The 12,770-nt window shown below is 41.6% G+C and overlaps 1 protein-coding gene across 7 annotated transcripts in view; it reads right to left on the bottom strand.

Moving 5' to 3' along the window:
* Positions 1-637: 637 nt before the first annotated feature.
* Positions 638-12,770, bottom strand: part of GADL1 (glutamate decarboxylase like 1) — a 184,277-nt gene continuing 172,144 nt past the window's right edge. For all 7 annotated transcript variants that reach the window (XM_053263603.1, XM_053263606.1, XM_053263604.1 and 4 more), the window contains one exon: positions 638-2,131. In XM_053263603.1, the coding sequence (XP_053119578.1) occupies positions 1,958-2,131 (174 nt within the window). In that variant the 3' untranslated portion in view covers positions 638-1,957. The remainder of the gene's footprint in view (positions 2,132-12,770) is intronic.

Here is a 12,770-nt window from a genome sequence, read left to right as displayed (position 1 = left end):
CGCGGCGGGTAGGCCCGGTCTACCCACCGCGTCGGGGAGACGTGAAGGGCACGTGCGCGCGCGCATGCGCAGAAGACTTGTTGCAGCCTTTTTCATTCAGGAGGAAGAAGGGGCGGCGGGGAGATATCCTGCCGCCCCAATTTCTACACAAAATACAGGCGCTGGAGGGGGCAAAGCGGCGGGAGGGGTAAGTAAACCCTCCCTGCCCTTAAAGGAACCCCCTCCACCCGGACCGGACCGCAGCTGTGCGGTTCCGTGCACACCCTTAGACAGCACATGGTTTGTTTTGTTGGTAGTGGTTTCTATGGCCTCTCCCCCTGCCATTTGCCCAATCCATGGCCATTTCTTGGTTGCTTTGTGCCAAGCCTCTTATAAGAAGCTGGGGTGAGGGAGACCCTGGGGGTCGGTTCGCTTAAAACCAACAAGCCAACAAAGCTCAGTTTCTTTGGCAAAAGTGAACCTTGGGTGCATTTCAGAGATGCATTCGGATGGAAAGGTACAGCATGATTTCTCAAATTCAACTGAGGATCTGTGCAGAGTCAGTACGTCAGAAACAACCCAGTTTAAGTACATACCTAAGAATCAGGGCCTACTTCACAAGCTTTGGACAAGTGAAAAAGCTTAACATGCAAAAAGGTTTAAAACAATTAAAAATCTGGATTTATTGAGAAGAGTTATCAATTACTTTTTATTCAAATATACCTAAAAACACAGAAGTTTTGCACTTGTTAGGGTTAAATAGGCTACTACAAAAGAGTACCACAACAATGCTGAAACTGGACAATTCTGTTATGCACTTTACATATCACATAGATCCGACAGTAGCAGGTAAAAATACAGAACCCTAATAAATTAATTATTACACCATGCCACACATTTCAAATTCAAGTAAGCAAATATAGCAGATGTCCTACATACAGTAATGCAAGAACAAAACCATGAATGAGAAATCTTTGTTGAAACATACCGTAACAAACAAATGAAATGAAATGGGTTAAACCTATGGGCCTTTCACATTCACAAGAAAGTATGTATTTACCTCTGTTCGAATATTATGAAGACATTTCAAATTACTAGACATATATATGATCTTTAGCAATCTTTCCCAAATTTACACTCTGCTCACTTGTATTGGTAGTTTTTACATCTTTAGAAATACACCAGTGGATGAATCAATACAGTAATCCTTAAACAGCCACATAGCATAAAAAAATACAGCTCTAGGAGATATTTATATAGATATATGTATATACATATATGTATATGTAAAATTTCTTTGACTATGCCTCTAAAATGCTTAAGAAAGACCCTTCTTTAACAATATAGATTTAATTAGAAAAGTGGTTCAGAAACTATATGTATTTTTCCCCTCAAAAGATCATAAAGGTTTATGGTGAAATTGCAAAATTTTAATGTTATGGATATTTTAAGAAAAATTGGTAGAGATGAAGATGTGTGTTCAACTCACTCACTAGCTAGCACTTTGGTTAGCAAACTCCTTGCATCAGCAGAACCCATCAATCTCTGCCTCTAACCTTTAGACTGTGCAACACTAACATACGAAGATACTTCTTTTCTTAATACTCACTGGGGCTCAGCCCTACTCTTCCAATGGCTTAACTCCATTAATGTCAACTGATTTATGACAATTTACATCAGTGGTGCATTTGGCCCAACTCGGCAATGAGTATCAGCTGAGTACCTGCCAACATTAGAAACAAAATGTCTCTTTCAAAAGCATCATCTCCTTGTTAAGAGGAGCAATGATAAAATAAAACCATGTCCCTAGGGTGTTCTAGACAGTGGTTTGAGTCACTTGAACATATGTCTACAAGTTACAAGATCTAGTACCATTATGCAACAAGCATTCTCAATCTGTAAACTACACACACACACACACACACACACACACACACACACACACACACACGGTGTGCCAAATGTTGTGGGTCAATAGTTACAAGTCTCTACCAAGCGAGTCGATCTCATCCAGCAGGAAGTCCATGTCTTCACGACTCACCTGGGGGCTGATAATGACCTGGCGGAAGAAATTAACCTTGCCATGATGAGGCTGGTACCCTAACATCATGCTGCCTTTTTTCATCATCCTCTCTTTAATGATGGGTGCAACCTGAAGCATGGAAAGAATAAATATATTTAGAATAGTATACAAAACAGGCACATGAGATTGTAAAACTTGAGACCTAATCAAATTTCTCTCCCCAAAGCAGTGGTGTCCAAAAATGAGCTGCTCATTTACCTCCCTGCCCTGCCTGCTTATCTTTCCCTCTGTGCTCAGCCTGCCATAAGCTGCACAGGCTGCTTGGGGACTGATCCTGGCAGTTCTCACACACGGGCAGGACTGGGCTTGGCTTTGTTAGCCTGGTTTCCCCTGCATGTGAGAACAGGCTCATCGAGTTGGAAAGGGACTTAGAGACCATATAATCCAACCCCGTGCTTGATGCAGGGAATCCAGAGTTAGATCCCGCCCCCCACAGATGATTGCCCAGCATTTCCCTGATGATCTCCAGAGGAGGAGGAGAGCCCCTATCCCCAGTCAATTGATTAGATGTTTTGGAACCTACCCCCCCCCCCGCTTCAGTGCACTGCTGAATCTTCCCTTCCCTCTTCTGTGCCTGCTGCTCCTGCATATGGGATTTCCTCCCATGGGTCCCACTCCCCAATGGCCAGCTGCCCTCTTTTGCGTGACGAACTGCATGTATAGAAAAGCTTTATGATGTCTAACAACACATATATACCATGGGCTGAATCGTGCCCTAAATCCCTAAGCAACATCAAAGCCTGGTGAAGCATTATACAGATTCTTCTGCTTTGAGAATAGCAACAACATCCTTGTTCTGAGCAAGAGATGCACGGGCTAATTAATGCACAGGGCTTTAGTGAGTCACTAAATTATCTGAATCATCACTTTACTTTGGAGCAGAATTAAACTTTGGAGAGAATGAAACTTTGCAATGAGCAATATATCAAAATCAAGATGGGATCTATATTTTTCTGGTACACTGCTTATTTTGTAATTACCTTTTTAAAAAAAGAAAGCAAGGTGAATGAACTCAAGCCATCTGATTAGTTAATGGACTGAGCAAAGAACCATCCCATGAATGGGATGAAAAAAATAATCACTTTAAACAGCAAAAACTACAGGATTGAGATTCTAGTCTCTGATATCATCAGTCTTCAAAGCCATGGTGTTACTTTAGATTTATGCATGTGACTGTTAAAACTAGAATCTGACACTATTCGTCTCATTTGTTCTTCATCAGGTTTACATTATAAAAGCAACAGAAATCTTATCAGTGGCAGCACCATGGACATTGCTTTAGATGTGCATAGCGGTGTTGCCTTATGCAACATATCAGACAGTGCTTTCCCCCCCAACATGACATAACCATATTCAGCCCCAAGTATCTGTGATAAGAGAGAAAAGACACTGAGCCCATTTTCACCAAGTGAACTGCTTGGGTAGGAGAGAGTTAACTCAAGCAGCTCATGTTGCCTTGTTGACTGGGAGCCTTCCCAGCCAAGCTGCCCCAGACCCAGATAGCCCAGACCTGCTACCTGGGCACAAAGTGAGGTAGGAGGAAACCGGAGCCTATCTTACCTCCCTTTGCGGTCATCTGGAGCACTGCGGCTCTTAAAATGGCTGCCAGGAGTCCCAGCCATAGAGTCCCATGTAAAGAACAGCCAGGGAAAGGAGGCTGCATATCTGCTGCCCTCATGGTGCATTGTGGGATACCAGAGGACTTCCTTCTGCCGCTTTGGGAGCAGCAGAGTCCCGAAGAGGCTCCGATTGTCTGGGGGGAAGGTAGGTTGGATCCTGTCTTTCTCCCCCCTAGACCACCCCACTTTGGTCATGTGAATGACCTTATTATGTCAAAACTATAAGCATGGCTAATATGCAGGCTTCAGACCCAGCCTCTCTCATTTTACAAGCCAAGTCTGGAATAACAGTCTTTGTGATACTAAGCACACTTATTTGGACATGTGTGCCATTCAGATAAATTCATCTACAATCAGAGTGTTATGCATTATATATTTGCTTCACTGAAAGAACAGCACAGAAATCCATCCAAGGGTAGCAGAATCAAGGTCTTTTTGGATGGTGCTGGGAATCTGACAGCCCATATTTATTTTCTAAAGAATTACTTATCTAACTTCCAAAAAAACCAAGAGTCCCCTCAACCTCCTTGGGGGTGGTTCTTGGAAATAAACAAATATGCAGCCTGCCTGTGATTTTGCATCATTTACTTGGTCTCAAAAAGCCAATGGCAAGGTCTGCTGCTAGAGCTACACAAGAAATATGATCTTGCCTACTTTTCCTTAATAGCATTATTTCTGTTTGGCAACATATAAATGATACATTTCACTTCATAAAGCTCAGGCAATTAATTTTGATACTAATGTCAGAAAATAACTCAGTGTATTTTCTAAAATACTACACCATACTTTCCCCATCCCCTCACTCTTTTAAAACTTGATGTGCAAAAGAAAGTTGGTTTAAAAATCTTGTGTGTTTAGGTAGCACATTTTCACCTTAATCTCTGTTAATTCTTGTTTGTCTTTGCAATAAGTCTTTTTCTTTAGCTTTTTCTTCCGAACTGACATGCTCCAAATATTAATTGTATGTATGTATTTGTTTATTTCGGCCCAAGGCCAGCATAAATACATAAATATTAATTAAAGATCACAACACGATACAAACATGTATTGGGTACATGGCCACAATGAATACCAATTCAGAATGTGATATACTATCAGAATGTTCCTTTCAAATTCAAAATAAAGGAATAATATGAGAGCAAATGGAGAGATTGTAATAAAACTGGCATGATAGGAGATCTGGAGAGAGATGAAGACAATTACTTACTGAATGAAGATGATGATTAGAATGTTTGATACCTGTTTGGAAACCTTTAGGCTTAAATTGTAATAATCTCAAACAACCTTGTAGAAATATACTAGGCTTCCAAGCTTTTTCTAATCTGTCTATCCACTTTCATGTCCACATGTGTCACTGTGCTTGTATCAGGGGCGTAGCAAGGTTGGAGTGGGCCCAGTGACAAGATTTTAAAATGCCTGCCCCCCTCACTGAAGCTCAGCTCATGAAGTAAATAAATCTTAAATGAGGCTGAATAGTGGTAACAAAAAGCATTTAATATATACATGCGCCACAATAGAACATCATCCTAAATTATTTTTTAAAAAGTTTTGTAAATTGTTGACGATGCAAGTCATTTAATGGTACTAGAGAAAGACATGCTGTTCTGGTAGCTCCAGGTCTTAACACTCACATCAATTTCGGAGGATGAATACAACTGAAGGAAGCCCGGGTGGGTGCGCAGCTGGGGGAGTCAGTCATGTGACGTGCCTCGGGGGGGGGGCAAGGCAGTGGGCCCCCAGACAACTGTCTCCCCTTGCCCTATTATAGTTACGCCCCTGGCTTGTATGACCTGGCAAGTGAAATACTGTACCTAAAGGGGGCTATAATTATGCACAGATAAATGAGCAACTGGTTAACTGCAGGCTTATTCTTAATAATAATAAATATCAGCAGACTCTCCACCTGCCCCCAGACACTACTCAAGCAAAGCACTTAGACAATATGGATCTTTTCCTTCTTGGTGACCTGCCTGTGTTTTGCATCAACAATATTTGCACAATTAAGTAGTACAAGCCACCAATATATTCTCACAGAAAGTATGCTAAAGGCAATTTTCTTTTCTTGTTATGCTATAGACCAAGGACACAAGGGCTCACTAAGTTCTTGTTGACAGCCAAGTGAAGATACTGTCATTCCTTGTTTTCATCAGAAGAAAATACGATACCCCAAGTAATTGATATGAACCACGTTTCTTTACTCTGAGGAGTTGCTTATTGAAAACCTGGTTGACAAAAGGAACTGTGTGGCAGAGTTGCCAGAACCTAAGGGGTATACTCGTGGGTCAAATGGGCCGTATTAAAAGCCAAATCTGGCCACCTAGCTGTGTGGTAGAGGGATAGGCAGAACATGGTTCAATTAACTAAGACTGCACTCCAACAATTAAAAACGTCAACAAAATTACATAGTCGTCAACAAAATTACATACTCGGTCTAATTTTGTCCCAACGAAAGTTGATCATTGAGGTGATACATCATAAGCATACTTAGAAAGGGAGAAAAAGAGGCCCAAAGATAAGAAGGGCACTTCCCTCTTCCAGTTCTGCTCCTTCTCTCCACCCCACACCTAAAACAATGTATGCTCCGGAATTGTATTCATTTCTGCGCAATTCAATTTTCAAATCTTCTTTGTCAGGAAATGCTGTTCCACCCAATGCTGCAAGCTGCGGGGTAGGGTGGGGTTTGCCACCAGTCCACTGGGAAGCAGGACAGACAGCTTGTGCTCTGGCAGGCCGGCAGCCAATAGGGAGCCAAGCATCGTGGCGTGATGTCACCATTTGACTCCCCTTCCCTCCTTCACAACGCATCTGAGATTGGCTCCCACCTGCCCTCCCTTTATTCGGAGAGAGAACAGCTGGTCGCTTATGGGGCCCGAGTAGGAATTTTTGGTCTTCAACTTGATTGGCTGTGGTTGGGGATTTTTTCGCCTACTCTTCACTGATTGATTTCTGGAGTATCTTAGGGGTGGGAGTTGTGTTAGGAAGATGGTCACACTGGCAGGTGAGTGTGGGCAGGGTGAGTAAGGACCTATCGATGTTCAACCGGAGGCATCTTTATTGGGTGAAGGGTGGTTCCATGGAACAGCCCATCAGGGATTTGCAGCCCGGGCTTGCTGGGAATGGTTGTGGGACTCGAGGGGGGCTGTGATCCAGGCTGCCACCTCCTCAGCACAGTAAACTGTGTGGCTGGGAGTTGGCCAGGCAGCTGACGCTGGTGGCCTTCTCCTGGCCTGGTAACATCGGCCAACAGCGTGCAGGGGCTGACAGTTCTCACTAGGAGGCTTGAAGCTCCTGTGTGGGGTTGGAGTTGCCCGCACTCCAGTTAATGTTTTCTTGTTGCAAGTCCCCCAACTGTTGTTAGTTAATGAAGTATTTATTTATTATTATTATTATTATTATTATTATTATTATTATTATTATTATTATTATTTTACATTTATATCCCGCTCTTCCTCCAAGGAGCCCAGAGCGGTGTACTACATACTTGAGTTTCTCTTTCACAACAACCCTGTGAAGTAGGCTAGGCTGAGAGAGAAGTGACTGGCCCAGAGTCACCCAGCTAGTTTCATGGCTGAATGGGGATTTGAACTCAGGTCTCCCCGGTCCTAGTCCAGCACTCTAACCACTACACCACGCTGGCTTTCTGAGTATGGCCCTAGTTTAATCCACTCTGTGTGTCCTGTCTTCTTTGAGGTCTGGGGGCAATAAGATGGCAAAGATCTACTGCTGCTGCAGCAAAACAATGTCAGGGGTTGAAAATCTGGCTCAAAGGCATGTAGCAGGTGTGCTAAGTATCGTCGCCCAACAGATTTTGTGTATATCCTTGCACTTGGAAACAGATTTGGCTGTTGCTTCAAGCCACCAACATAGTGTGCAAACAAAGCACAAAGATGCCCTGATTCCTTTCATAGAGATAGTCTGTGAAAGCACTGATCAGAGATCTACACACACTGCACCTGCTTTCCTCTTTTGTAATTCCTTGTAGGTCAGTGAAAGCGAGGGACTGATGCTCAGCAAGCGGCAGAAATCACTTGCAGTCTCGTTACTACTATTTTCCTTTTATTTATTTTGTACTTCAGTGGAATGTCCTTATTAAGTGCCATCCACCCATAGGCCACACCACAACTGAGTTTCTCCTCATTTTTCCTTCACCCTTTTATATTATATTATATTATTATTCATACAGATATGAGATAAGCTGGAGCAAGACAAGATTATACATTAATTGAGAGCTCATAGAACCAATACTATGTCGCACTATTACGCAACAACAGATGAGCATTTAAAAATCATTTCACAAGGCCTATATTTTGTCAATCACATGAGTATTAAGGGTGTACATAACCCTGAGAAGAAACACCACAAAAGACTGAGGAAAGATAAGAAATGAGAGCAAGGAAATATTGGCAGTGGCCCAAGATAGTTTGTCTCCCCTCCAAAATTCCCCAATATTATTATTCAAAATGAGCCATTCTGGGTGAATAATCTTATCTCCACTATTCCTGAGAGTTTCATTAAAACACGGGGTGTCTTCAAGTGGTAGACTGATCACTGGCATCTATGCCAGCAAAACATTCTAAAAATCTATAGCACTCTAAATTTCAAATTAAATTTAAACTCCAACCAAAAGCAGGTCAGCAATACATTACTGCTTTTGCTGCCTACTCCCACAAGGCATTTCAAAAGAAGGGTATGTCAAAGCCAGCTCCCAAAATAATTTCACTCTTCACATGAGAGCTATTAATAGCAACTAACTGAACAGGGCACAGAGCATCTGTGCCTCTAGTTCTCTTCTTGGCTTTCCTCTCGCCCTCCCCCCGGCCACCGTTTTCCTCTCACCCTCCCTGCCCAATGGCTGCCACTCCGCTGTTCTCCTGGCCAGCAATTTCTCCCCCCGCCTGCCCTTCCCCGTCACTATTTGGCAGCTGCTTGCAAACTCTCGTGAGAACTGCCACACATGGGATTAGCAACAGGTACATTTGAGAGATAGATAGACAGAGACAGACAGACAGACAGACAGATAGATATACAGGTTGAATAACAACACACCTTCATACAAATTCCCATTCTTCCATATACAGACATAGAAGAATTACTGTGTTTTGGCTATAATGTAATATCCTAAATTTGGTTTGGTTTAATTTAATTTAAATTATTTCATCTGAAGAAATACTTTTGTTACTCATTTTATGGTGGGGCCTATAAATTTACGAGATACTTGTAAAACCATGAACATGAAGTAACTGCTAACACTGGCATATGGATTAGACCAGTACACATTCAATAACGCAGTTCATTAACTACAATTTTCAGTAAGAGGATTGTGCAGTAAGTTATTATAGGATTGTGCAGTAAGAGATGTTTGTGTAGTAGGGACATAGGAAGCTGCCATATACTGAGTCAGACCATTGGTCTATCTGGCTCAGTATTGTCTTAACAGACTGGCAGTGGCTTCTCCAAGGTTGCAGGCAGGAATATCACTCTCTTTAAAGAGAAAAAAGTCCCTTTCCATTTATGGGAAACAAGGTGGCGCTTATACCATCAAGTACTACCATGGCTAAGCCATGGCTCCCAGAGGACCAACAAGAGTGCCCTAAAATCACCTGCAAACAGAAAGCTAGTGAGCTAGGCAAAACATTTAGGGAAACCCACTCACATTTCTTAAAAGAGTGTGTGGTAGCCAAAAGAGTGTGGCAGGGACTAAGCAAGCTGTTAGAGTGGCCTGATTTGGAAAAACAGACTTGGGAAGAACTAACCTCGGGTTTGAGCGATAGAACCTCCTTTCGAGGTCCCAGAAAGAAACCTTCAAGGAAACGGGATGGAACGGGTGCCCCCATACTAGGGAATTGGAACGTTCCCCTTCTCGTAATCAGGTTAGTAAACTTGTATGTCATTTATGCAATGCTCATGCATAGGAATAGGGAGGGAAGATGCGACCAAGAGGTTCACGCAGATGAGACAGTAAATCTCTTCTGGAAAAGTTTGTATGGTTATGTGCAAAAAGACAAGAGAATCTCTTTCTAAACAGCAATGGGACAAATTGTAGAAATGGACGTCGGACGTAACCCCCCCGATTACCTGATGTGCCTTGTAATCCCCCACCCCCGAATTACAGTACTACCTGCATATACTTCATAACTTGTGTGTTTCCAAATCCTTGTGTGTAAATCTTTGTAGATATATCATGTACAAACAACCACTTTGTATATAATTGTGCTTTGGCAATGTACTGTATGCTTTGGTAGTTTGTTGGTTCAATAAAAAAATCTTGTCCTATAAAAAAAAATAAAAATCTTGTCCTATCTTGGAGAAGCCAGAGAGGAAACTTGAAACCTTCCACTCTTCCCAGAGCGGCTCCATCCTGAGGGTTATATTTTACAGAGCTCACAAGTGGTCTCCCTTTCATATGCAACCAGGGTGGACCCTGCTTAGCTAAGGGGACAAGTCATGCAGGCTATCACAAGACCAGCTCTCTAGTAAGAAATTACAGGAAAGGATAACCCATTATTAATTATTATTATTGTTGTTGTTGTTATTATTATTTTTTAAAAAACCACAGACACATAATCTTGGATTAATCCAGAACATAAGCAGAGCAGAAAATCAAAAGGTTGGCCCATAATAATCTTATGCAGATGCTCATATTACATATGACAACTTAATACCCCACTCATAATTAGGCCCTGGGTATTTAAGAGAACGTCTTCTTCACTATGAGCCCCACCACTCATTGAGGTCTCTTGAAGAGGTCCATCTCCAGTTACCACCAGCTCGTCTGGTGGCTACACAGAGATGGAAATTCTCGGTTGCTGCCCCGAGATTGTGGAATGCGCTCCCTACTAAGATACAATCATCCCCATCTCTGGCTATTTTTAAGAAACATCTGAAAACCCATATTTTCACCCAAGCTTTTTCACCTTTTAAAAATTTGTAGGTTTTAATTTTGTGGTTGATTTTAAATTGTTGAATTGTTTTAAATGTGTGTTTTAATTGTTTTATCTAGCTGTTAACCGCCCAGAGACGAACGTTTGGGCAGTATATAAATTAGATAGATAGATAGATAGATAGATAGATAGATAGATAGATAGATTCGATAAAACTGATGACCTATCACATCCATCATGTTAACATCCTCAGAGAAAAATTCCAAAATTGTTCAAAATAGTTAATTTGCACATTCATATTGGATAAAGTTGGACTTGTTAAGTGAAAATGTTTGTTAAATGATAAATTATGTTGAATCCAATAAGATTAATCTAGATAATTGTTATAAGACAACATTTTGTTTTTCTGCAATGCATTGCTGTGTCATTCTGACAATCGGCTGTTTTGTGGATAATTCTGATTTTATTCAGAATATATGGGGAAAATGAATGGATGGCTGTCTCCTGTCCATGATCTGCCATTCACTTTTCCCATGACTGAAAGTAGGCAGTAGACAAGAGAGAAGGCAACTATTGGTAAAAGAAAGAAAGAAAGAAAGAAAGAAAGAAAGAAAGAAAGAAAGAAAGAAAGAAAGAAAAGGCATTTTTCCAAGTGAAAGTGTTTCAGTGTGTAGAGATTTCCTTGCTTTTCCTGTGGTGAAAAACAGCAAATAAATTTGATCTCAAATCTAAAATTGCTCATAACCCCAAAGAAGGCCATCATTTCATGATTTTAAAATTCTGTTCTTTATTTACTGGTTTGTTGTTGTTGTTGTTTTGTTTTGTTTTTAAATCATGCCGTCTAGTAAAATACCACAAATATTTCACTTGTGTATCACTTGTGCTGTGAAATTAGTTGCAGATGAATGCAAAGGCTTTTTCTTTTTCGGTGGTAATTAAAACCAAGCCTGGGTCATTTGTCAGCTGTCACCCCGACTAGGACAAATGAAATACCAAATGTTGGCACTCCCAATTGCAGCTTTGGTCTTTTTGCCAAAGCAGTCTGTAAAAACCCAAACATGTTTTTCTTTTGTCTAGAATTTGTTCTGGGCCCCTATCCCTAAACCACTAATAAACTGTTGCTGCGCATGACTGCACCAGAGTTCCCCTTATGCTGTATTACACAACAAAATGGAGAGATAAATGCATTTGTCAAAATAATTGTAACCACTTCCACATTCCTCAGAGCTACTGGATATTATTAAGAGGAAGAAACAGATGCCTCTGTATTTGCCCAATCAGTTACATTGAGGAGGGATTCTGGCTTAGAGGCGTTCAATCAGAATTCCACAGAAATAACTTCACCCCATTGATTTCTCAGCCAAGTACACTCACCACATGCCCCATCAGTATCATACTTCTCCGCATAATGGAATATGAAGAACTGTGGCCCCAAATTTTTGTCTGCCCTAACAACCCTTCATTTTTGCAGTCATCTATATCTATATATTAAATTCTCATAGATGTGCCAGAAAAAATACATGGCAGAAATCTCGCGAGAGTTCACGAGCAGGACAGAAAATGGTGGAAATCTCGCGAGAAGGACAGCAAATAGCAATGGCAACTGGTGGAGCTGCACCGGCCGGCGGAAGCAGCTGGCGGGAGGAGGATGCCAGTGGGAGGAGGAGGCCGGCAGCAGAGCCGCACTGGCGGGAGGAGGCGGGCGAACAAGCAAGAGAAAACAGGCCGGTGGGAGGAGGTGGCTGACAGGCGGGCGCGTGGGAGAAAATGGCTGGGCCCAACTAGGGGCACAGATGCTCTGTCCTGGGCCCACTAGTTACATTATAATCTGGCATGCATTTATCCAAGATTATTGTTTAACTTGCAATATAACTAGCATTATAATATTCCTTGTTGAAGGTAACATTTAAGTTTAATTTGTAGGTGTGTGTCACTTGTTTAGAAAAAGTGGACAATGTACTTGAATCAAAATGAACACATTCAGGGACGGCTTTCACTAAATGTAGAGTTTGTTTTGCAGGACATGATGTATTTCTTGATGTTAGTTTCTATTCCATCCTTGTTGCTGGGGCTCAGAATGAGTAACACAATTAAAAACCATCCATTTTAAAACTCCTTTAATAATGTAATTGTAATCATATATTGGGTACTAAATATTTTCCCATCTAAGCATGTTACCATTTCTATGCCAAGTTCAAAATCCTGCTT

The sequence above is a fragment of the Hemicordylus capensis genome, chromosome 6, assembly GCF_027244095.1.
Source record: "Hemicordylus capensis ecotype Gifberg chromosome 6, rHemCap1.1.pri, whole genome shotgun sequence".
In the NCBI taxonomy this organism is placed as follows: domain Eukaryota; kingdom Metazoa; phylum Chordata; class Lepidosauria; order Squamata; family Cordylidae; genus Hemicordylus; species Hemicordylus capensis.
This window is presented reverse-complemented; position numbering and strand designations above follow the sequence as displayed.